The sequence below is a fragment of the Pinus tabuliformis genome, chromosome 5_2, assembly GCF_031772625.1.
Source record: "Pinus tabuliformis cultivar Carrire ecotype Pingquan chromosome 5_2, CPIR1, whole genome shotgun sequence".
NCBI lineage: Eukaryota > Viridiplantae > Streptophyta > Pinopsida > Pinales > Pinaceae > Pinus > Pinus tabuliformis.
Window position 1 is genome coordinate 850,786,267 of NC_142306.1, and position 27,799 is coordinate 850,814,065.

At 39.5% G+C, this 27,799-nt stretch overlaps 1 protein-coding gene across 1 annotated transcript in view; it reads right to left on the reverse strand.

The window, feature by feature from the left end:
- EMB2785 (elongation factor family protein) overlaps positions 1-27,799 on the reverse strand; it is a 317,292-nt gene that overhangs the window by 87,754 nt on the left and 201,739 nt on the right. Inside the window, exon 14 of the mRNA XM_089437097.1 lies at positions 24,816-24,865. Within this exon, the coding sequence (XP_089293223.1) occupies positions 24,816-24,865 (50 nt within the window). The remainder of the gene's footprint in view (positions 1-24,815; positions 24,866-27,799) is intronic.

Genomic DNA, 27,799 nt, shown 5'->3' on the forward strand with positions numbered 1-27,799 from the left:
GCATGATGTTACAAAGAGGAAATAAGAGAAGGAGATTGACCTAGGGGAATTCATAGAGGTAAACATTGGTACTACCTGTGATACAAAGATTATCAATATAGGTAAGGGCACCACTAAGGAAGAACGAAAGATATTGGTTGATTTACTCCAAGAACATAGGGATGTGTTGGCATTTTCTTATGATGAGTTGAAAGGATATAGGGAGGATGTTATGGAACATACTATCCCTCTTAAGGATGAGAATGCCAAACCCTTTAGGCAAAAACTTAGGAAAATAAATCCTAAGTTGGCCCCCTTGGTGCAAAAGGAGTTGCAAAAGATGTTGAAAGCTAGAATTATTGCTCATACTAGGTATTCCACATGGTGTTCTAACTTGGTTATAGTAAGGAAAAAGAATGGCTCAATTAGGCTATGTGTGGACTTTAGAAATCTTAACTTAGCCTGCAAGAAAGACAATTATCCTTTGCCTAACATGGAGACTTTGTTGCAAAGGGTAACAAGATCGGGTATGATGTCTTTGTTGGATGGATTTTCTGGATATAATCAAGTTATGGTGAAAAAGGAAGATAGACATAAAACTACCTTTACCACACCACGAGGTACCTTTGAATATTTGAGAATGCCTTTTGGGTTGACTAACGTTGGAGCAACTTTTCAAAGGGTTATGGATTATGCCTTTAAGGGCTTAATTGGGAATTTGTTTGAGATATATCAAGATGATATAACGATGTTATCAAAGGATGGAATTTCTCATGTTGGTCATCTAAGGCAAATCTTTGATAGGTGTAGAGAGTATGGAATCTCACTAAATCCTACGAAATCTATTTTGGGAGTGACCGAAAACAAGTTACCTGGTCAGATCATCTCTAAGGATGGGATTAAGATTGATCCTAAAAGGATTGAGGCAATTCAAAAGATTCTTTTGCCTCATAATATTAAGTCCCTTCAATCATTTCTAGGAAAGATCAACATTCTTAGGAGGTTCATTCCAAATTATGTTGAGGTTGCTAAGCCTAACCAATCTCTTTTAAAGAAAGATGCTAAGTTTGTTTGGGAAAATATGGGTAGGAAGGCTTTCTAGGAGATTAAGGATTCCATAGCAAAGGGACATGTGCTTGTTAGCCTTGATTACGTTGGTTAAAGTTGTCATTGATGTCAATATCACATTGTTGAAGATGGCTAAACCTAATAATGTCCTAACCCTAATTACATGAAAGCCTTAAAAATGATGCCCTAAGCATTGGTTGAGTGAAACCCTAGACTACATGAAACCCTAGCTAATACCCTAACCATGCAAAACCCAAAGCCTAGAAAATCCTAAGAATGGTTGGTTGGCAAGCCAAAATCCGTAAACCCTAAACCAATGGATGCATATATAATAATCTAGAAGCCTTTGCTTAAGAAACCCTAGGATGCCCTAATACATCTACAAATTGAAACACATAAAAGTCTAAGCCCTAAATCTCTAAAGCTCTAAATCCATATGCCAAATTCATAAATTTTAACCATAATTCTAGAAATATATATACAAGAAAAAAACTAGCAAAAAAAGGAAAAATTATATACATGAAAAGGTATATATATATATATATCGAGAGAGAGAGAGAGAGAGGACATACATACTTGAACATTTCACAAATCCAAAAATGTTGGACAACAAAATATTTCTAAAAACGATGCATTACACCACATATTTAAAATAATTACACTTTGGATGTTGGACGTATAGGTTTCATATTGACGTTGGACATATTACACATTTAATACATGTCGGCACCATTTAAAAAATTGTCATGTCGGCTCATTCACCCAACAAGCATGTCTCTTCATAGGAACAAATATATATAAATATAAAGCTAAAAATCATCATTTAAAATCAATTTGATCAAGCTCAAAAATATGGATAACATAAGAATAAAGTAAAGAAGAGCGAAGAGAAGGCACATAATTTAAAAAAAAACTAATCTGAGTTCTGAAGCATACTCAGACCTGTCACTTGTAGCATTGTCGACCTCCCTCATACAGGCAAAGAATATTTGTTTTGTGGTATTTTGCTCTGGGATTTGTTGGAAGTTTTGGTTGGTCTGTGTGGGGTTTGTTGAGCAGAAACAAGGACATCGACCCTCTAAAGGCATCATTCCTAGAAAAATTGTTGGATCTCTGTGATTGAAAAAGCAAAAGATCAACAAAGGTGTACTAGGGCTAATCATCAAGGTACAGTGAAGGTCTATTTGCATTCATTTGTGTTTGTTTGCAAGGATTTCAAACACAAATATATTGCACACCTGAAGCAACTTATCACATTTCATTTTCTAAAGTTTTCAACCAACCTTATGAGCACAACAGGACATTGTCATTCCTTGTGTTGAGGTGGATGTTTGATTGTGTGTAGAACAAAGATCTAAGACTTACGCTTGAGGCAAGTGGTTAAGTTTTGTGGGAGCGAAGTAGGGCAACCTATGTATCATTTCTGAAGGCTTGGACATAATCCGAGTTAATGTTGCAACCTTGATCAAGAATATCCATGGGAGTCAAAGTTTAGATGATGCATTTGACCATCACAGTTAAGGTTCACTCTATGGTCAAGTCTGAAGTTGCAGTGTAGTACCAATGCCTCCAACCTCAGTGGTACGGACCTGTGCATAAAAGTCTTTCAAAGAAAGGGTCCAAGCAAGGAATTTCAGTAAACTAAACTAAGGCAAATTGGATGTTAAAATTCACTAAAACTCGTGTTGAAGCATCATTTGGAGCTGCAACTTGAAGAGTAGCCTTCTGACCCTATGTAAAAGCCTTTTGAATAGCACCTGTAAAAGAATTTTGTGAAGACATGCTTAGAGACATTAGTTAACCTTGTAATGGATGATTGAAGTCCTCATAATGTGATCTTGAAGAATATTGTTTGGGTGACATGGAGAGTTGTGGAGATATCTTTTATGGATCAAAGTTGTCATTAATGAATTTGTAGATTGTTGAAGACTTGTTGAAGATACCTTGGAGAAGAAATTGTCAAGGCTTCTTGCAAAAGTGTTTGGGAAGCCTTGAAGAACATTTGGTACTCATATTTTAGAATTGAACTAGTGGGTTGGAGCCCTAAAGGTTGGAGCCTCATAATGACTAGGTCGATGCTTGGACCAGTGGATAGGGTTGGAGCCCTAGAGGTTGGTGCCTCATTGAATTCTGAGTTGGAGCTTGGCACAGTGCAGGTCGGAGCCTAGTTGATTGAAGATTGGAGTCTTCATCTAGGCTTGGAGCCCTACGCATTATTGTACTTGATTTATTGTAAAGAAGAGGATTAGAGTCCTTGTCATTTTTTATTAATAAAATCATTTATTCTATATTGTTCGTTTTGTGTTCTATTTAGAAGTGATCTAACACTCGTAAAGTAACAATTGTAAAAGAAATATTGGTTCACCCCCCCCAGTATTTCGGATTTCCAACAGATTACTCTAAGGAGTTTATGGTTTTCTCTTTCGCTTCTGAGGATACCATTGAGGATGTGTTGCTCCGAAAGAATAATGAAGTGTATGAGCAGCCAATAGCTTTCATGAGAAGATCACTTCAAGGGTTAGAGTTGAAGTATAGTACCATGGAAAAGCAGGCTTATGCCTTAGTCAAATCTCTTAAGCAATTCAGAACTTATGTGGGATATTCTAGAGTGATTGCTTTTGTCCCACATTCTGTAGTAAAGGATATACTAACTCAAATGGATTGCTTGGGAACAAGGGCTAGATAGGTCTCTAAAATTCAAGAGTATGATTTAGATATTAAACCAACCAAGTTGGTTAAGGGCCAAGGGTTGGCTCAAATTTTGAATGAGGGAAATGAGAAGGCTTTAGGATTGATCTGTCAGAATGAATCTTTGGAAGTCTCGACCTCATCTGAACTACAAAGATTAAGCCAACTTGAATGGCATAATGTAATTGTTTATTAGCAAAATCTATCATGTCCTAGCCATTTAGTTGGACATAAGAGAAGAGCATTAAGGTTAAAAGCAACTAAGTATTGCATTGTACAAGATGGTATAGGTTCGAGAAATCCAGAGGGGGTAATACTTAGATGCATTGATGAAGTTGAGGTTATTAGGAAAGCCAAGTTGAATGCCGAAATCACTTGATGATTTACAGACTGTAGATGTAATATTTATTTTATTAATAATTGAATACTTGATTGATCATTTACAAACCCTCAGATGGTATGCCTAAACAGGCAGTGGCTCGTCATGAGGTTAATTGGTCACAACTTTTGACCATAACCCTTCATAACATTGCCCTACCCTTAAAAATTGCTTTGTCCTCCAAGAAAGGGTAACGAGGGGTATTGTTGTCGGAACTTCTTAGTTTCCCATGAGGAGTCTTTTTCTGGAAGTCTTTTCCACTAGATCAGGTATTCTCTAATAGTTTTGGAACGTAGTACCTTCTCTCTGGTTGCAAGGATACCTTCAAGTTCTAAGACAATCCTTCCTTCTTCATCGACTTTAGGTATCTTAGTTTGAGCTATTTGGTTTTGACCTAGTACCTTTTTGAGACACGAAACATGGAATACGTTATGGATTCAACAATTTTCTGGTAGTTTCAACCCATAAGCTACATCATTAATTTTTCTGATTATCTAGAAAGGTCCATAGAATTTCCTTGTTCTTTCCTTGTTGTTTCAAGGATAATTGCTTGTAAGGTTGTAGTCTTACGAAGACCCAGTCTCCCTCGAATTCTCATTCTGAACGATGTTGGTCAGCTTGTTGCTTCATTTGATTTCTGGCAGTTGCTAGGTTTTCCTTTAATATCTGGATAATCTTTTGACTTTCTTCCAAATGGTTCTTCACTGCTTGAACCTTAGTGTCATTTAATGCAAAATCTTTCCATCTCGGGGTTTCATAACCATACAGGGCTTGGAATGGGGTCATTTTGGTTGAGGTATGATAGGTGGTATTGTACCACCATTCTACTAAATGCAACCATTGTGACCATTTGCTTTGCTTATCAAATATGAAGCATCGTAGGTATGTTTCTAAACACTTATTCACTATTTCTGTTTGACCATCTGTTTGCAGATGGTAGGGTGAACTCATGTCAAGGTTATTTCAGCTTGATTGCAAAATTCCTTCCAAAAATTTCCCTTATATCTTACATCTCGATCACTAATGATGACTTTAGGTAGACCATGTAGCTTATAAATGTTTTGCAAAAGATTTTTGCAATTTGCTTGGTTGAGTCTGTTTTCTTGATTGCCCTAAAGTGTGCATATTTAGTGAGTCTATCTACTACAATAAACATTTTGTCCTTACCATGAGACAGGTAAACCATCGATAAAATCCATTGAAATTTCTTCCCATTTCTCATTTAGAACATGTAAGGGGTGTAACAACCCAAGAGTTGACGTTTTCGTTTTTACTTCTTTGATAGATGTCGCATTCGACAACGTATTTCTGAATCTCCTCACTCATTCCCTTCCAGAAGAATGACTGACGTGCATTGTAGTATGTCTTAAAGAACCCAACATGCCTAGCTGCAGGGGAATTGTGTGATTCTTTTAGAGCCTTTATTTTAAATTTGGATGAAGGACCTAGGTAAATCCTACCTTTATACCATAGTATGTCATTCTTCCATTCAAAATAAGGATGTTGGTTGATGTTTTCGATTATCGAACAAGAATCTGGATACTTGGCATATTTAGTTCGGATCTCGTCCAACCAATTAGGGACTACTACCAAAGCGAAGCATATTGTGGTGTCTTCATCTTTACATGAGAGAGCGTCAACAACCACATTATCTTTTCCCTTTTTGTGCAAAATTTCCATGTTGAATGCGATCAGTTTCTCTATCCACTTCTTTTGATCTGTTGATAATATTTTTTGTTGTAACTGGAATTGCCGACTGTTATGATCTGTGGAGATTGAAAACTTGCTCCCTAAAAAGTATTGACGCCAATTGCTTAATGCATGAATAATGGCCAACATCTCCTTGTGGTAGGTACGCTTTAAGCTTTCCCTTTTATTAAGATTTCGACTTTCGAAAGCTATGGGGCGATTGTCTTGCATTAGTACTGCTCCAATCTCAAATCTTGAAGCATCACATTCTACCACAAAAGATTTGGAGAAATCTGGGGTTGCCAAAACAAGGGTAGATGAGATTATCCCTTTTAAGGATTCAAAGCATTTGTCTGCTTTATTGTCCCATTGAAAGGAGTTTTTCTTTTCGTTTGCCTTATTGTCCCATTGAAAGGAATTTTTATTTAGTAGGTTTGTTAGGGGAGTAGTCAGATGTGCATAATTTTTTATTAACCTTCTGTAGTATTTGGTTAATCCAAGGAATCCCCTAAGTTTTGATATGTGAAAATTCTATCACTGCAGCAATTGACTTACTTTTCCTACTTATTTTATCATAAGTTATTCATGAAATTACTTCAACAAACATTAAAATAAATATTGTTGCAGAGATCACAACGTAATACAGAAACAAACATATGCACACATTGACACAGTTATTTTGGACTAATGTCCTCGGAAAAATCCAATGTGGGAAAACCGGTGTAGCAAGGGAGGATTTTATTATTCAGCAATTTTCTAGTACAACAGGGTGCCAAACTGGCTTACCCACAGATAGACAAAATTCCAACACTTCTTCTGAACCTAGCGTAGGCCCTACTGACCTCTGCGTCAACCTGAAACCCTCTGCGTCAGCCTACTGAGGATCTGCGTAGCCTCTCTAACCTTCTGCGTCACTCTTGCAACGTCTACGTGGATGACGCATGCCCTTCTGGTTCTGTGCAGTCTCTGCTGCCTTTGTGTGGCTTCCTTTGGCTCTGTGTCTGCCTCTTCTGACTCTGCGTTGATCTCTCGTCTCTCTGTTCCGTACTTGTTGCCTCTTGACTGCTCTCCAGACCACTGGTTCAATTTCTCAGCAAACCCCGCTCCAAAAATTGAACTGACTGGTCTCCCTCAGTGTGTTCTCCAAGTGACCCTCAAGCCTCCTCTTATACTTTCCTCGTTGACAAATCAACGGCCGAGATTAAGTCCCTAATCAACGGCTAAGATTAGATCTGGCTTGATCCATGTCTTTTGGACCATTCTAACATAGTTTCATATTAATACACATTAATATTTTATTTTCCCTAAGTTTAGACTTAGGGTCTCCATTAAAAATATTAATTATTTTAATATCTCTTGAACTGTTTAGAATCTGCCCAAATCCTTTCTGGGTATTGGAGATCTCATGTGCCCCAACCTCTCCACCAAATATAGTGGCTAGAACACATCCGATGCTACCCCAAATCAACACTCCCTCTTAGCGAGGATTGTGCTCTAGTAATACTCCTCACTAAATATCACCCTGATCATCTGACATCGGTCCCTGTGCTGATGTTAAGCCTCCTTGCTCAACATCCTCTGCACTGATGCGTCCTGTACTATTGTCCATGACTTTGCTACTACGACTGCTGCATCTATACGACAGCTCCCTCTACATCTGTGTTGTTGCTGGTCCTTTCTCCCAACACTGCATCTGCACTGCAACTCCCTCTACATCTGTGCTGCTACTGGTCCTTTCTCCCAACACTGCATCTGCACCTGCTAACTCACTACTTCTGAAAGGGGTTCTTTACCATCCCCATCTTTCCTTGAAGTAGTCAAATTTTGACTTTCCAAGGGCCTTGGTGAGGATATCTGCCACTTGTTCCCCTGTATGAGTATTACACAACTGCACAGCTCCTTGTTGGACACAATCTCTGACAAAATGACATCGGATATCAATATGCTTCGAACTATCATGGAATACTAGATTCTCAGAGAGTTTGATGCAAATCTGATTATCACACATGATCCTGGTCGTCTCCATATTTCTTCTGAATAGGTTTACCAGCAGTTTTCTAAGCCATATGGCCTCACACGAAGCTATGCTTTCTACCATATATTCTACCTCAGATGAGCTCAAAGCCACGGACTTCTGTTTCCTACTGCACCAGGAGGTCATTCCTGATCCAATGTTGAAACAGTACCTAGAGGTACTTTTCCGATCCATTGAACTTCCTGCCCAATCTGCATCAGTAAATCCAGTCAACCTAACATCCTTCCCCTTGGTGTATAAGAGCCCATAATCAATTGTTCCTGTAAATATCTGAGAACGTGTTTGGTTGCTGCCCAGTTAGCCCTCTTTGGTTCCACCATGAACTGACCGAGGGTGTTGACAGTGTAGCAAATATCTAGCCTGGTATTGATTAGATACATCAGGGACCCTATGAGCTGTCGGTATAGGGTGGGATTGACATCCTTGTCTTCTGATGCATCAATCTTCTTCCAGTTGGTGATCATTGGTGTAGCCATAGGTCCACAGTCTCCCATCCCGAACCCTTTCAGAATTTTTGTAGCATACCTCCCTTGCCCAAGGAAATTTTCTCCTTTCTGCTGCCAAACTTCCAACCCTAGGAAATAGTGCATTCGCCCCAGATCCTTCATATCAAACTCTTTGGCTAAAAAACAAAAAAAGCCTCGCGGAACCATGTGAACCGTCCAGCTTCTCTTGGATCTGCTCGTGATTCGTGGTGGATACACGCCCGAACCTCCACAAATCCAAACCCGATCCTTTCCGAATCCGCAGATCGAGTAGAAAGAACCGCAGATCGGGCCCCCACGGATCCAATTTTCCAGGAATCGCCAAAATAAGGCGGAACCGCAGATACAATTTTCGGATCCTCAGTTTCGTCGAAGGATCAATGGTGGATCCATAGGGGCGCGGTTTTGCCTCCAAATCCTTGTGGGGGTGGGGGGGTTCCAGTAAAACTAATCGAAACCCTTCTTGGAGAAAAGCCACTTAACGCTTTTCTAATATTTTGTGAGTACAACAATGCTTCCATGTCAACTGAAAGGGAAACTGCAACTCCCTAGTACTCTAGAAACGCATTCAAGTTTATCAAGTAGCTCTCCCTCTTGAAAGGATGCCTCTGCACCCTGGTTTTACCAACTCCAATTGGAAGGACACTCCAATGCCCTAGTTTTATCAGCTATAACTGATAGGATGCTGCAACACCCTGCCAGCTTCAACTTGGCCTAGCACCACCCTACCACCCTAAATTATTTTCAGGTTACAATTTGAAGGAGACTCCTCTCTCCTGCCTTGCACCACCCAACCACCCTAAAAATATTAAAATAGAGAAATAATTTGTGGGATCCCATACTAGGGACAATGACTCACTTACAAAGATATTCAATGAAACCATTCCTGCTAATATACGCTTCAAATATGAAATAAATTTCTTCAAACTGTTGTTGGATGATGTAACAATGTAACTGAGCAAAAATCTATTTTACTTCAACTTATCAATCTGAACAATAACTCAAGTTTGTTGATGCAAATTATGACACAGTTGAGTCTAATGATGTCCAATGAGTTTGATGTTGTCAAATGAGTCACTAACTGCCAAAGCACGTCTTCCTCCAATACATAAATGTCCTTTATCTTACCCTTAATATGTGATGCTTCTGATCTCAATCTTTATCGTTGTTGATGAGTCCTCTTCACAAGGAGGTCTGGACTTGACCAATAACAATGCTTTAGGGCTTGATGTATGTCACTGGTAATTGCTAGTTTGATACCCTTGCTACAGTCTGCAATATATCTTATTGAAGAGCTCTCAAAGTATCTCAGAGATTACAGTGCCAACCTAGAAATACATCATATCTATGCCACGGATCAAATGTCCAAAGAGGGTTCCAAAGACACCTTAAATAATGCAAAATTTTAATGTAGTATGGGGCTACTGAAAAACGCTTACAACATTCAGGTTTGATCAATAAGTTTAGGCAGAACTTACCACATGTGTCGAGCAAAAGGAGAATCTGAGATTTTGCACAGGAAAGAACTTCACACAGATCAGATTTGCCCAAGGAGAAACAATAAGTAAAAAGCTTGGATAGATGCCTCACAAATTGAATGCATATCTGCTCGCTTAGGGCTTGCAGATATCTAATGCATATAACCTTGAGTCAGCCACAAAACCCTCAGTAGTTGGATCAAACTCCACTTTGGATTTGATGAGAATGCTCTTCACAAGAATTTGCACTGATGCTTAGTACAAACCCAGGTCTGTTGTATTGAAACACTACTAATGAACAATCTGCAAGTTCTACTGTTAAGTCTTTGGATGGGCTCAGATTCAGTTCCAGACATTAAGTAGATCTCAACCAGAACATATATAACCTCAACAGAGCTCAGATAGAGTAGATCACAATATCAAAACATATCAGAGGACAAACATACAAATGTTCTGCCCCATACTTAAATTTTGTGCCATGTATGCCAATGTTATGTGCCCTAAGAGGGTCGAGAACCTACAGAGAAGGCAAATCACCCCCAACAAATCACCATAACCAGAAAAACAAAAGATAAACCCCAGATCTGCTTCGGATATGCTTGATTAAAGGTTGCAAAAACACGGATACATTGAATGCCTCATATGTGCTTAAGAAGGAGTCCAAATTGTCCTATTACTAGGGCCGAAAATTCCTCTGTGAGTATCCTTTGATTTGCCTTGAAAACACGTCTCAGATATACCTCATAGGAAGTTGAATGAGCTCAAAAAGTGCTCAAAAACCAACGAAAATCATAGCCTAACAGATAAGAACATTAAGCCCCACGATCCTTCAGACCTTCAACCTCTACTTCAGATGCGCTCGACTACCCATGGCACAGAGATATCTCACATAAGATCAACGCTCAAATGCTTGCTCATGAGGAGAGAATGAGCCTCTCTTTTATAGAGAAGAAGGGCATGTTTTTAATGAAGCCGACTTGAAGAAAATGGAGGGAAGTCAACTTGATTTGAAATTCAAATTTGGAGCAAAAATGAAATATTTTTAGAAGGTCGACTTAATCTCAAAATTAATTGACCTCCTGCCCTTAAGCAAGTCAAATTTGACCTCAAAATATTTAATTAAATTCTTCAATAAAAGTCCTTCTTGGCCTCATGATTTGAGCAATTTTCTAGCCAATGATGAGCTGCCACATCATCTCATTTTGGGGACTTTGACCACAAGAAGGGGGCTTCAATCTTTGATCGAGCATATCTCCCAAACTGAGATGAACCATAAGGCATGCCATATACTGTTGCAATCGGCACAACGAGGAGAATCACATGAAGGTGATACCAGTGTTGCACAAAGCGGCCCCCCCCCCCCCCGGTTCCAAGCCCCGAAGCGCGTCCCGTACGGAAGCGCCTAGGAAGCTTGGCCGGAAGCGGCGCTTCCAAATTCGGAAGCGCCGCTTCGGCTTTTTTAGCCGCTTCCTGGAAATTTGGAAGCGTTGGCGCTTCCGAAGCGCCGAAGCGCGCTTCGTACGGCGCTTCCCAGACGCTTCCCAGACGCTTCCCAAGCGCTTCCCAGACGCTTCCATACGCTTCCAGAAAAGCTTCCGGAAAAGCATTTAGAAAATCGTTTTTTTTTCAATTTTTTTTTAAATTTTAGGTGAGTTTGCTTGTTGGGGGTGGGTCCACCTTGGGTTAGGGTGACAAATGAAAGCAAAAAAAAATATAAATATAGCAGATGCTCCCTAATGGTAATGTTAAATTCTTAAAGTAAAAGTGACATTCTCCTTTATTTTTCATTTTCATCCTTTTACTTAAATTTTTAACATTACCATGAAATGACTCAGAATGTTTGAGAGTGGTTCCAGCCTCATTGGACTTCATATGGAGAAAATAGAATTTCATATCCTATTCAAAATTCAGCAGACTTAACAGTTTTCAGGTATTCAGGATCAATGGGATTGTGGCACTTCATTAGATTATATCAAGTATGAAGGTATGCGATTAGCATTTAATCAAGAGCACCAAGCCCTATATGTACCCTGGTGTTGGTGGTGTTAATTGTTGAACTCCTTTGTCACGCGGCACGCCCTTAGCAAAAAATTACCTTTCAATCAAGTCAAAATCATCTATCAAACATGTTAAGCTTTTTCTACCATATTTTAAGTCTTGAATTAGGTAGTTTGATCAAAATTGGGCAATGTTGACTAATATCCCTAGACAATCGAGGTAGAGGCAAAGGCTAGACAAGAGGAGAAGAATCTAGATTCTAGATCATTAATGTACAATGGATGTTATATCTATCTTGATTTATGCAAAAATATGCATGTTTTCATGTCTTCTACAATTAATTTGGTATTGGGGATGTTTGTTTTGAGTATAAATGCAAAAAAATATAAAATATATATATATATAGCAGACGCTTCCGCGGACGCTTCGCTTCCTAAATTTTTGGAAAATGACGCTTCGGCGTCCCCGCTTCCAAAAAACGCTTTCGCTTCGCTCCCGCTTCGTGCAACATTGGGTGATACTGAACCCAAAAATATTGATTTTCCTTGTCATCTTTGTCATCAAAGGCAATGCTTCTTCTGGTGCTACTTGGGTTGACATCAATGACAACCAATTTTCAACAATCTCCCCCTTTGTAATTGATGGCAACACATATACTGCCCATGCGATTGTTGCTCCCCATGAATCCATACCTTTGATCATTTTCTTTTGATTTCTCTCCCTCTTTGATATCAATGGCAAAGAGTAACTACCCCTGATGAGATATCAACTTTCCTCTTCTTGTAACATATTTGTCTCCCCCTGTCTACTTAGTTGGATGCAATGTAGATTAATGTGAACCTAGAACAATCCCAAGCTTCTACTGAGGATACTCAAAGGTCTCTCGAGGTAGATGTTTGGTGAAGATGTTGGTTATATGTTCCTTTGTTTCAGTGTACTCTACCTTGATATTCTTCTTTGTAACCCGCTCCAGAAGGAAGTGATATCTAATGGGGATAAGTTTTGTCTTTATGACAGGATTCTCGGAGAGACTAATGGTGATGGTGTTGTCAAAGAACATCAAAATTGGCTCATCAAATTTCACTTGGAGAGCCTGCGGAGTTTGCTTCATCTAGAGAACCTGAGTACAACATGTTGCTGCTGGGATATATTCTACTTTTGTTGTGGACAAGGAGAAAGATGTTAAAATTGGCAACTAGGGCCAAACTCCATGTGGGTCACCTCATTTATGGCCGCTGATATTTTTCCTAGATTCCTCTTGTCAAGAGGTGTAGGATTGATCTAAAACTCATCCGATTCCGACAAGTATTTATGGAGATATGAATTTATTTGTATTTATCAGTGTTTTAAAAACCGGCCGTTTCGAAACCGAAACAGCCGAGTTGATCCGAGTTGCAGCTGGAGGGAGTGACCCGGCCTTGGAAACGGTCCGGTTGGCCGAGTCACCCATGACTCGGCCGAGTCATTCAATGACTCGGCCGAGTCATGGGTGACTCGGCCAACCCGGCTGGTTCCGATATGACTCGGCCGAGTCACAAGGGAACGGCCAGGCACACGTAAACCGCATTAAAATATTCATTTTTTGGGGATTTTTGAATTGTTTAATGATTGTTATGGATCCCAAACTGTTATAATAATATGCTAAATGTTTTTTGGGGTCCATTTCCCCCTCCCAAACCCTATTTAACACACCCAAATGCTCTCATTCACTCACAGCAGTCTTATGCATTTGAGTGAGAGTCTTCTTTGAGAATTAGTGAGCAGTTCTTGAGCTTGTTTTGGAGCAGCAGTGAGGAGTCTTGGAGGAGCATTGTAGCTGGAGTGAGGAGCTTCTTGGGCAGCCATTTGGAGCAGCATTGAGGAGCTGATTCTTGGAGCAAGCTTGAGGAGGCAGTTTGTGCCTGGAGGTATTTTTTTCCACCTCTATAAATCTGTTTTTGCTTAGTAAATTTTAGGTGCATATCAAGAAAGCTTAGAGAGTGTTTTTTGTCAAATAAATGAACATTGAATCAATGTTTTTTTTTTTTTTTTTTTTTTTTTTTTTTTTTTTTTGCAGATTGTTTTCCTAGTCAAAAAATGGCACCTAGAGCCAGAGATCCTGCTTGGGCATATGTTGAAATGGTTGATAGTCAAATGCATTGCAAATTTTGCCATAGGAAAATTAAGGAAGGTCCTGGGGGCATTAATAGGCTGAAATAACACTTGGCAGGGATTAGAGGCCAAATTACCCCATGTACCTCACCAGAAATTGGGGAGATTAGAAAGAATTTGTTGGCAAGCTTTGAGAAATTTAAAGAAGATAAGGCTAGGCAAAAAGAGATACAGGCTGAAATTGGGAGGAAGAGGGAGATACAAAAAATGATGGCTACCAACCCCCACTATGATTTTGAGGGTTCTTCCTCTATCCCTAAAACTGTGGCATCCAACCCTTTCCGATATGTTCCTCCCTCTTTTGGTTCTGTTCAAGATAAGGGAAAGGGTAGAATGAATTTGAAAAAGGGTGATGTGACTATCAAAAGTTATTTCACTCCCTCCTCTCCATCAGATGCACATGGTCCTAAAGTTGGTAAAGGTCAAATTCAGCCCACTTTAGATGACCATTGGAAGAAAGAATTGAGGGAGACTGCTTGTGAGTACATAGCTAGATGGTGGTATGATGCTGATATCCCCTTTAATGCTGCTCGTTCACCATATTATGAGCCTATGTTTGATGCCATACATGCTGCTGGAAAAGAATTCAAAGGCCCTACTATGCATGAGCTAAGGGGGTTTCGTTTGCAGAAAGAAATTCAATCCATTAATGAGTATTTGCAAGAGTTCGGGGACTCATGGGCAAGAACAGGGTGTACCATCATGTCAGATGGATGGACTGATCAAAGAAACCATACCATCATAAACTTTCTTGTCTTCTTCCCACAGGGAACCATGTTTTTAAAATCAGTTGATGCATCTGATAAGGTAAAAGATGGCCACTTGTTGTTTCAGCTATTGGATCAGGTTGTTCAGGAGGTGGGGGTGGCTAATGTTGTTCAAATCATCACAGATAATGCCTCTAACTATGTTCTTGCTGGTAAACTGTTAGAGGAAAAACACAAGACCATCTTTTGGACCCCATGCGCTGCACATTGCATAGACCTCATGCTTGAGGATATTGGAAAATTAGATTGGGTCAAAAACACTGTAGATCATGCCAAAAGCATAACAAAATTTATCTACAATCATACACTGGTTTTGAGTCTCATGAGGAAACACACTGGAGGCAAGGATATTATTAGGCCTGCCATCACTAGATTTGCTACACATTTTTTGACATTGCAATCTATGCTTTCCCAACATAGAAACTTGCAAAAGATGTTTTTGCAGTGATGAATGGAATCAAAGCAATTGGTCTAACAAACCAGAAGGCAAAGAATTGAAAAGGAAAGTCTATGAAGAAACTTTTTGGAGAAAGGCAGCAGAGATTGTGAAGCTTGCTGAGCCAATAGTTAAGGTGTTGCAGTTGGTGGATGGGGAAAGGTTGGCTATGGGCTTCATTTATGAGGCTATGGATCAAGCAAAGGAGCAAATAAAGACAGCATACAAGGATAGAGTGGCAAAGTATGGGCCCATTTGGGCAATCATTGATGAAAGATGGAACAATCAACTCCATCGCCCTATACATGCAGCTGGGTATTTTTTGAACCCACGGTATCATTATAAAGCTAAGGAGTCAGGAGCTTTGAGGGGGGAGGTCAGAGATGGACTGGTTGATTGCATTGAACGCATGATCCCATTGGAGTCTGATCAGCTGGAGATACATCGACAGGTCACATCCTTCAGCAATGCATCAGGTACCTTTGGGAAGAACCTAGCAAAGATTGCAAGAGAAGCAGATGAGCCAGGTAAACAAAAATTTCAATTTTCAATTTCTTAATGGTTTTACTTTTTTTATTAAAGTTTGTTAAATCATTTATAATTTGAAAGTTAGATATAATTTGTAATTTTGTTGAGCTTCAGCCTTCATCTAACTCATAATTCATTACACTCCTATGTTTTTTGCAGCACAATGGTGGGAGGCCTTTGGTGGCCAGTGCCCTGAATTGCAAAGGTTTGCAATTCGTATTTTGAGTCAAACTTGCAGTGCATCTGGGTGTGAGCACAATTGGTCTGTCTTTGAGAGGATTCACACAAAGAAGAGCAACCGTTTGGATCAAAAACGGTTGAATGATCTAGTTTATGTCCAATACAACCTTCGGCTCAGACGAAACCAATTGCTGAACAAAAGACCTGATTCAGATCCCATTGTGTTGGAAGACATTGATCCAACATCAGATTGGGTAGTGGAGAGTCGTCCACCAGAGTTTGATCCTGATGAGGATCTTGATGTAGATTTAGATATGGAGACATCAGTTGAACTTGAACATGTTGTTCAACTTCAGCCTGTTCAGTTGAATGCAGATCCCAATCCACCAGCCTCAGTCTCACAGCCAGCAAGGACTCCAGTTGTAGGTGCTTCCTCTGCTCAGCCACGATAGAAGCGCAGCCGCATATCTACTCTATCTCAGCTTGCATCTGCTGCACAGCCTGCTAGTGGTACTGGTACCACTTCTACAGTTGCAGTTGGAGACGATGATGATGAGGAGGAGCCATGGGGCCCCTTGTCTGACTCTGATGATGATGATCCAGAGATTGGTCGAGATGATCTTGGCTCCTCTGGCAGTAGCTACTAGCCAGTAGTAGTGTAGCTGCTAGCAGTGCTGCAGTAGTACTAGTATTGGAGTCTGGTCACCATCACAGTTTACTTTTGTTGTAGAGGCCATTTCTAGCCTCCTTGGTTATTTGTATTTTGTTTTGAGTCTTTGATCATGTATGACAGTTGACTATGTATTGCCATTGGGTACCATTTTGATATAGTGGATTGGTTCATGAGCCTACTTTGATCATATGTTGTCTTCCATCTATATTATAATGCTGTGTGTTTGGATTCTGGAAACATGAATGAAAATCTTTAAAATTATGTTTAAAATATTTAAAATTATGTTTTTTAATAAAAAAAAAATATATTTAATGTATTTTTTACAACGACCGAGTCATTGAAATTGAGCCGGCCGAGTCATTACCGTTTCGGAGTCCGAGTCCGAGTCGATCCTTGGCTGAGTCGGAGTCGGAGTCGGAGTCTTAAAACATTGGTATTTACTTGACAAATTGTCAAGGTCGGCCAACAGTAAAATGTGTGGCACACATGCCCAGTGAATCATATAAATACAAGAGAGGTTGATTCATTTTCTCATCATCTCATCTCACTCATTCTTCTCCCTCTCTCCTTAGCTTTGGGTTATACAAGGAGCAGCTCACACGTGGGAATAAGGACGCATTAGGGCAAGGAGGACGTTGAAAGGAGGACGCGGAAGTTGTTGAAGGTCTCTTTCACCTGCGTTGACTCATCAAGGGTGCGGTTTTGGTGGCTTCCTCTCCTAGGCAGGCCGCAGATATTGGCACAAAAATCGAGGGAATCCATCCACAGGTTTGACCAACGTTGACTACCCTAGTTTTGGGCAGCATGTTGACTTCAATCAACAACGGTTTGATTGTGTTTTTGGGGCTGTTCAAGGGTTGTTTCTTCAGGCTGTTCGAGGGCTAGTTGACCAGAAATTGACCAAGCATATTGGAGGTCAATTTCAACTCGTTTGACCAAGTTTGACTTTGCTAATCTAGGGTTTGTTGCTGCTGATATAAAATTACAGAATTCTGATTTTGTACTATTTCTCTCTGCTGAACTATTGAAGATAAAAGAAGATTTGATCAAAGGGTTTCCTTGCATTGGGGTTTGTCCCTGCCTAGCTGACGTAGAGACACCTCTGCGATACCCCATAATCACACTCTTATTGATGCATATAAACTGGCATTTCATCTGCTGCTCAAATAAAACTCAATATCTGGCAACCTCAATTTGTACCAACCTTTTCTACACGCGGAAGCTTGAATTTCTCAAACCAAATTCATATACATGGTTATAAAATCATAGTCGAATACCATACTCAGTCCTTTTTCAATAATCCCTTCTTATGACTCTTCGATAAATAATCAAACTTTGCATACAATTTAATAATAGACCATAGCTTTTGAAATCTTCACTTTTACCCTCCAAATACTTTCTTTCTTATCTGGATATTAACAAGCATCTATAGACACATTCCCATACCAATAATTAGGCCTTTCGACCCAACTTCTCTCTGCACTTCTCCATGATGTCAGCATGCCCAGCTTCTCTTCCTAAAATGCTCAATATTCGCAATAGGCAAACAATTCAGTGTCTTGGTAATAAATTCGATATCATCCCTCTCCGTGTCCTTGACAACCACGATCTTCGCCTTCCTCAAATAATGCAACGAAAGATCGGTCACAGCATCGCGCAATATACTCTTCTGAATCAACAGCACATTGCAGCAATCCCAGATTTTATTGATTCGATGTCGAATCGGTTTGCCAATTGTTGTATTACGATATGCTACAAGAGTTTGGGCATGTAACCACAATTTGATACGGTATCACTACCCTCCTCAACTGCAAAACGCACTGATTTAAACTCTGACATACGCCAATTCCACAAATGCCGATATCATATCAACCACTGTTCTACGCGCTCCAAGCTGGCGATCCGATCCAAATCTCTATACTCTGATGCGATTGCAATCGGCACTCGCAAGCCATAACGTTTTGAAAGCCAAAACTGTTAATAATAACCACAGTTCCGATCCGATGTAATCGGTAATTGGAAGTCACATTTATTTGAATATCAAAGTTGTCAAGAGTTGTAGTTCCGATCCGATTGATCGGAGTCGGAAATCGGCACATGCAAGTGTGCTTCCACCTTTTAACTATCCTCTTATCCGATCCGGTTGGAAAATTAACCACGTTCACCTGTAAAATCACGAAACCGATATCCTTTGGAACCAATTAATATCACTTCGCGTTAGATTCATTGCTAAATTGATTGATATGGAAACCTTCCCTTTTTATTTCAATGAGCTGAGGAGGAAAGGTCTCTGCTTCATTTGGCAAGGGACCTTGGGGACTTGATCACTCATGCTTGAGTGACATTGAGGAGATGATAGAGATAGAGCAGTAGGAGATTCCTTCTGACTCTTAGGGCGAGGGTTCTTCTTTGGACGAGTCCATGGGTTCATTTGAGGATGCCTCTGAGGAGAATGAGTCATGTGGAGTTGTTGGCAGCAGGCCATATTTATATTCGGGTGTGTATGGTGAGAAGACAATGGACCCTATGGGAGACATTCAGGATGATGAGTCACCAGTGATGATTCAGCATGAGCAACATATGGTGGAGCATGAGTCGGCTGAGGAGGAGGATGTGCACAGTATGCCTGATGAGCCTTCTAGGGCGAGCCAGTTGGAGGTTCATATTGAGCCTAAGATGGAGGAGGATGAGCAACCACCCTTGGGGTTAGCCATTGATGAGGAGCAGACATATGTACAAACATCTAGCAGGGTGGCAGTATTTGCAGACACTTGTCCTCAGGAGGTGTTGGAGGTTGACAGGGTAGTTTTGCAGGAGGCTAGTAGACGACAGGAGCATGGAGTTTCCGATCAAAGGAGGGAGGAGTTGTTGGAGATGGTGGTGCATCCATCTTTGGGCCGACCCACTAATGAGGTGCAGGTAGATGCACAGGCAGCTGGCAGAGCTATAGTACTTTCAAGGAGCAACCCTCTCCAGGAGTACATAGATAGGGCTTGCAGCACAGTTTGGCCACTTGTACCCATTATAGGGAGAGAGGCAGGGTCTTCTCAATGGATATTGTTGACTGACCAGGCAGGTTTGCATGAGTGGGGCACGATGCAACATAGGGGACTTATCACATATACAGGTGCTTATACATCCGATCCTTCCCATAGGATGGATTGGTGAGAGATCATGAGTTGGTATCCTTTTCATGGAGTATCAACCTTAGTCCAGGGCACAATTCAGCAGGGGGGCTTAAATGAGAGGGTTACTAAATGTCTCAATGGGCAGTAGGATGTGGACCAACAGTTCATCATTATTTCAGTAGCAGTAACCCAACATTAGTAGAGTGGGGTTGACCTCAGCCTATGCCAGAGGTGGGATTGGAGAGAGTTGATGAGTTGGTATTTGCTTTATGGAGCAGCAGCTATAGCCGGAGACAAAGCAAATAGTTTGAGCCATGGGACTTGGGTGATGAGTGGCCATGGTGGCATTGGGATCCAGGAAGATTGGTTGATGATAGATATTAGATACAATCAACAATCAGTTTTGGATCTGGGCATTGAGGGGTCCATTCACGATGGGTTGACAAAGAGGCAAAGCATCACCCAATGGTTCGTATGGGATCTAGGCATTAGGTCTCAGTTGTGTTGGGCCACCAAAATGGTCCACAGGTTTGGATTGCTTGAGGGCAAGCAATCTTGGGGTGGGAGGATTTGTAATGTTCCTTTTCCTGTGTCCCTTATGACATGGTTAGGATGGACTTTCAGAGTTGGGTGCAGACAGGTCACAGGAGCAGGTTAGTGTCATCAACGGGCCCAGGGGCTTTTGGAGGAGTTTTGAGGAGTTTCTATGAGGTTCGATGGCATTCGCTTGGTATATTCCCTCATCCGCACAGTGTGTCTTTCGTTCCAGCACATTCTGACAACTTTCAAAAAACAGAATTATTATTGGGCCTAACTCAATTAATTACGCTTAAGGTGGCATTCCAGGTGGAATACTTGACAGAACACCTTAGTGTAATAGGTCATTGGAACCGGAACAAGAAGATCTACATGATGGGATCGTTAGATAGGAGTTTCAATGATATGAGGAGACATGGTGGCCAATTTACCCTTTTCCCGCATTAAAAAATAATATTTTAATTAAAATAAGAGGGAAAAGTGCTCCATGATTAAAATAATAATAAAATAGGATGTTTTAGAGGGGCCCATCATATCTATAAAAGAGGAGGAGGGTGCCATTGGGGGATCATCTTGGATTTGATATTTCTTCTTGTATGAGAGGTGGGAACCCAATTCTCTACTTCATTGGTAGCACCAAGACACAAACCCTCGGGTGATTTAGTGAGAATGGGTGTGTAACCATCTCCCCTTGGTGAGTTCATCTAGAATTCACAAGAGAGCTTAGCAGTGGGAGTTCAGTTCAATTTTGGTGGAGGGCCCGTGCAGCTTTGGAACAGATCCTTGAGGCCAATTCTATCTCAGCTATCTCAGCTATTTTGTTATTCCAGCATGTAAAACCCCAGTTTATACATTATAATAAAAGTTGAGTTTATTTCTACCTATCGTATGATTGAATTGCATGCATTATCTTATTCTATTTTACATAGCAATCCTCTGTTTATGAATGGAAATTTTATCCGAAGTATTTCTGAGTTAAAATTTTGAGAAAACCCCAAATTGTTCCATTTGGGACATTACATGAACAATCTACAAGTTCTACTGTTAAGTCTTCAAATGGGCTCAGATTCAATTCCAGACATTAAATAGGTCTCAAGTAGCACACATATAACCTCATGAAAGCTCGAATTGAGTAGATCACAATATCAAAATAGATCAGAGAACAAGCATACAAACATTCTGCTCCAGACTTAATTTTGTGCCATGTATGCCAATGTTATGTGCCCTAAGAGGTCCAAGAACCCACAGAGAAGGCACAGTACCCCAATGAATCACCATGACCAAAAAAACAAAAGATAAACCCCAGATCTGCTTAGGATATGCTTGATTAAAGGCTGCAAAGACAGAGATACGTCCAATGCTTTAAATATGCTCAAGGAGTCTGAACTGTCCTTTTACTAGGATCAAAAATTCCTTTGTGTGTATCCTTTGATATGCCTTCAAAACACATCTCAGATATGTCTCAGAGGAGGCCGAATGAGCTCAGAAAGTGCTCAAAAACTAGCGAAAATCATAGCCCAATAGATAAGAACATTAAGCCCCAAGATCCTTCAAAACTTCGACCTCTACGTCACATGTGCTAAACTACCCAGGTCGCAGAGATATCTTACATAAGATCATCGTTCAAATGAATGCTCATGGGAAGAGAATGAACCTCTCTTTGATAAAGAAGAAGGGAAAAATATTAATGAAGCCGACTTGATTTGGAATTCAAATTTGGAACCAAAAAGAAATATTTTTAGAAGGCCAACTTAATGTCAAAATTAATTGACCTCATGCCCTTAAGCAAGTGAAGTTTGACCTCAAAATATTTAATTAAATTCTTCAATAATTTTGTTGATTTTTAATGTACCTTGGACAAGTGGTTTCCCATGGGTTAGCCTCTACCTAGGGAAAAGTGTCCAAAATAATTCTTTTCCTAAGTGTGACTTTATAAGTGGTAAAGTCAATGTTAAATTATAAAGTGAAAAGTGACTTTTGACATAAAGTACAATGAGGGTACTTTATTTAATGGGTGAGTTAAAAAATAGAAAGTGAGAACTAAATGCACATTTATTTTCATCCCTTGATCTAAATGAATCTAAACCATTAGATCTTAAGGTTGCCCAAAAGTCATTTAGGGAAACAAAAGGGGGAAAAGAAAAGAGAGACTGCATTCATTCTTCATGGGTAGATTGGAGAAAGGAGGCTGACAGCTGGAGAAAAGTTCCAAAGGAGAAATTTGTTACAGCAAGCTGAAGGAGTGATTTCAGGGCAAAGATGGGCACGAAAATCGAGGCATAGAAGACAACAGAAGGTACAGTACAAACAAAATTTAATGTTGTGAGCTGCACGTCGTTCGCGAGAAATTTTTGAGAAAAAATTTGAAAAAAAATCCATACAGTTCGTACAGCGGTATGGAAATTTATACAATCTGTATGAAATCCGTACGGTACATTCCATACAGTTGTATCCGTACAGTACATATTTTCAGCTTCAAGTGGGCAAGGAAATCAAGGCAAAGTAGGCATGGTTTTCAAGGAGTTTTGGGCTGAAGAGATAAGTTGTATTTTGCTGTTTTGTTTGTCTGCAAATGTAGTTTTCCTAAACTTGAAAGATAAATAAATTTGAAGAGCTCTCTAATAGGTTTTCCCTTGAGAAGAATGAAGGGGTTTTGCCTGGGTCTAAGTCAACCAAAAATATGTGTATTTTTATGTGTTTTGCTGGTCTGTTTATGTCCATATCTATTTCCAGCATGTGTTGACAGTCCCATGTGTTTTAATCTGAAAATTTCATTTCCAGAATTCTATATGTTGAATGTATGTTTATGGGAAAGGGAATTTAACCTATGTTGCATGAGTTTCTGGAATGTGGGAATGTTGGGAACTTCGCTACGGGTGTCGGGAATGGCTAGAGGTTTCCCCAAAATTTACAGGAAACGACTAATCGGGAGCGGTAATATTATATAATTAAAAAAATATAAATATAAAAATAAAAAATATTTTTTAATTATATATTTATATAAATAATCAAAATTAATATTGAATCAAAATATTCAAACATTAAATATATAAATAATAAATATATAATCTCTCTTATATATAAATATATTCTTTGGGTGTCTCTCTCCCTGAGTCTCTCCCTTTTATATATATAAAAGATTAAAATGTCAAGTTCATTATTACACATGACGAGTCTTTGGAAAAATCTAGCTTAAATATAGAGGAACAGTTTTATATATGTTTCTCTAGTTATTCTTAAGAGAAAAAGTAAAGCAACTCTAATGCTTAAGCATTGACTGCTGCATACAATATGCACACACAATCTTCTGCGATATATATACATAAACAAAAGAAATACTCATCGGCATGACATCCCAGATATTGCCCTTACATCGAGGTGCCACACGCTTCCTTAACCCATCAAGAGATTTCTCTAGTTTCTCAATTAAGGATATCGGTGTTAAGGATGTCTTTGCCCTTTCTTCCTATGAATGTTTCAACTTAGGCTCATCTTTTGTGGGTAGTTCGGCATATTTCTATACAGAATTTGTACTCCTCGACCCTAGGGAACTCTGGAACTCCAAAAAAAATAGTATTCAAAGCTCCCGAAACTTTCCCAAGCTCCCATTGCAGCTCCCGCTGAAAAAGGAACATTCCCACACAGTTCCAAAGCTTCCGGGAGTGCAGGAACCTTTGGAATGGGTTTCCCAACTCTTGGGAGCGGTTCTTGTGTAACAGAGCACTTCACTGAATGGGAGTGATAAGGTGAAACTAAAACCAGGTTGGGATTGCAAGAAACATTTTAGTCATCAAATTTCAACAAAAGTCCTTCTTGGCCTCATTATTTGAGCAATTTTCTAGCCAATGATGATCTGTCACATCATCTCATTTTGAGGACTTTGACCACAAGAAAGGGGCTTCAATCTTTGACCAAGGATATCTCCCAAACCGAGATGAACCACAATGCCTGCCATATACCTTTGGAATTGACACAATTAGGAAAACACATTAAGGTGTTATTGACACCAAAAATCTTGATTTTCCTTGTCATCTTCGTCATCAAAGCTGGGGCTTTTTTGGATCTGCCTGGGTTCACATCAATGACAACCAATTTTCAACACATCATCTATTCAAGCAGCTCAGAGATTCCTTTCAAAAACACTTGTAATGTTGTGTATATCTTACAATGTTAAACTCAATACCTGTGCTATTACTCAAATTATCGAGCCTGCACTGATATATACCAAGGAAGTTACAAATGAAGTTTCAACTCATTTAGACGTTGTTTTAGAGCATATGTATATATTTAGAAATAGTTCATAGTTGACCTCTACATATTTAAGAGGAAATTATGATAATCCTACAGACTAGTGTATAATGCTTTGTCCTCACGCTACCAAGATTTAGCTTCTACAACATACTAGCTATTTTATTCTATAAAATTTGAAGGTCACAAGCATATGAGTATCAAGTTTTAGAAAAAACCAACTCCTAGTTTACTTAACCATATGAATGTACTACAATTAAAATGAGGTAAAGGAAAATTAAAAATCAGATTTTACATCATCTTATATTTCTTAATTACTGTCTTAACTGTTCACAATATCACTTCCGGATCAAATAAACAAGACTTACCAAAACCCCTTTCCTAACATTTCCAAGAGGTCCACGATATTTTGCATATGCTGCAAGTGAAAATATCATTATTTAGCAGCTTCAACAAGTCTTAAAACAGCACACTTACATCTAATATCAATTTAAAGGAATAATTTCATTTTCTCATTTTTCTTCTTATCATTCTTCATTTTATCATGTGATAAGAATCGAGGATGGAAACGCAAAATAGAAATCAAAACAAGGTGCAGCTATTAAAATAATCGTCGCTTGAATTGCCTGAAACTGATTCATTGCCTTTAGTTATTTTCTTTCCTCCATTTAGGGTGATTCTCAAGCAAAAAATTTAAAATTCAACATAAAGATATCTCATTTCTTTGCTTTATTCTATCCATCCATTTGCTTAGATATTTTTCTATATAAAAATCAGTTCATCAGTCAATGGAATTCTGTATAAAAAAACAAATTCAACAGCTGCTCAGCCAACCATCGGTTCACTATATTCCTTACATGGACAAAACTTCCACATTATGGAATAACTGAGATATTCTTAATTTAATATTATCCATGAGAATATTCAATAGATTCATTATCAAGCACTAAAAACATAAATGAAATAACGTTATTCCAATAATCTTGAGAACGTAATGTACTATAATAATGTGATCTCTAAATGCTCCTCAGACCACTTTTGTCAAGTCATTCTTCATCTAATTCCCTGCAAAGAAATGCAAGGAACAGTTCTAACAAAGTATTGACATAGACCTAAAGCATAATTCTCTTGTGTAATACAAGGCCTTTAATTGTATCAAAATCATATATGAATGCAATTGTATTCTCTAAACCACAAATTTTTCCAACTGTTAATTGTTACGTAGCCTGGAGACAGATATCTAGCAGTTAGGTTTTCCTTGTAATTGCTCAATCCTAGTCCCGCCGGATCTCCCCAATTGGCCTAAGGTTTTAGGAAGGGCACTACTTGGGAAACCCTGATTTTAATAGTGTGATCCCATTTTCCCGTTCCACATTTTTCACTCCCCTCCACACATTACAAGCCCTTTTTCATCATTTTCCTTCTTTGGGTCCACATGACCACTGGATCCACAAGGCTATGTCACACCCCTCCCCTTGTCCACATATCTATGTCAGGCCTGGAAATGTTGCCCCAAAGGTTAATGCAGCGAAATAAAGTTAAAAGCATATCATGGCCACAAGCAAGAAATAAAAGAAAAGAATATTATAAAATGAAAAAGATGGCTAGAACATTTAATATAGCACATGGGAAAAAAAATCAAACATGAGCTCTACCCTTTTATCATTATGGCCATGACCCTAGTTCCTAGGGCCCATGAGCGCCCCCACATCATTAAACGAACAAATGCACATTCCAACCTCTGTTGGGCAATGAACTGCCCCACCTTAAAGTGGTAATAACTGTTTTATATCATACACAGCATGCTCCCACTTCCTGGAGCACCGAGAAGTAATACAAAGAAAAATTAAGAAAAGGAGAAAAGGCAAATAAAGACGAGTGGAAAAACAAAGGTCGGGTTAACTCATGTATCCATGATTGCTCCCTCCTACATATATATACCCAATATGGGGACATCCCTCATCATTTCTATCCTTGATCCCATGGCATTTGCCCTTGAGATCCTCGTGTGCCCACTCATTCATCACCATTCATATGACACCTATCAAAAGAAGGATGTAACAAGGACATGTCTTTCTCCTTAGGGGTTGGGAACACCTGGTGGGTCATTTACCAATCATTCCTACCTAGAGAGGTAACACTACTTTGAGATCAAAGCCCCAAATTTGGAAGGGAAGCACCATGTGAAATCTCAATTTTGCCTTGATTGACAAGCTTTGATCACTTAGATGCACTAATGAATTATTGTAACTGATGGTGAGGATGCAGCGTTTGACATTATATGTGGTTGGCAGGTGGTTTCACCATGGGTTTGGCAGCTTAATTGCGGCCCAAGCTCGTCAAAAGATCATATTGACACCCTCGGGTGAAGCATTGAGAGCCATGGGACTCTCATCATGTGCAGAGCATCATTTCATGCCATGTGCAGCTTCAGCACTCCTAGTAGTCTGTTCATTGCCCCACATTATTCACGAGATGATGCACCTGGACCAATGTGCCCCAGTGGGCTCAACATTTACCACATGGTGTGACAGCCAATCCAAGGCCCAAAGGAGGTTTGTCTGACCTTTTGAGACATGGGAAGGAAAGCGCCATCGTAAAAGCGCTAAGTATTGGAGCATTACTAGAGGGTATTCTATCATCGGGAGATCCATGAGACTAGCTTTTGTGCCTCGAACACAAAACTGGGCCCCACATGATGGCTTACATGGAGACTTAGGGACCATCCCCTAGTTCGAGATTTATGGAGCCCTCTCTCACATTTTGGTACAAACAGGACTCAACGATGCCTTCTAGTGCCCCTACATTAGCATGACATCATCATTTTGGCTTGCATTTGGATGGCTAATTCGTACTTTCGTAAAGCTACTTGGTCAACTTGTGACCAAGGGATGTGTCTTGCCCAATTTATAATGTCGAGGGGCTTAGAGGCTAAAATTACATTTTATAGATCATGTATAAATAGATGAGAGCTCATTTGAGCTACTCATCATCATCACAATTTGGATTGGTCTACTTAAGATAATTTCACACTTGTTTCATTGGCTATTGGAGATCTTGTGGATGCATTTCAATATATGGAAGCTAGTTTGCATTCTTCTTTGGAGCTATTTCTTGGACTTTTGGATGGATATATTGCATGTCATCTCGTAAGTGCCTCGTGTTGATATAGTTTTTCTTTGAATTTGTTTAATGTATGGAATTGTTGCTTCTAGAATGTGTTAATTATGCCCTAATTATCAAAAATTAATTTTGAAAGGCTTTTTGGTTGAGTATTGCATATCTTATTCAATGTACGGCATGTAATCAATGTTACTAGTGGAGGAAAAACTTTGAACTCTCCATGAAGCTC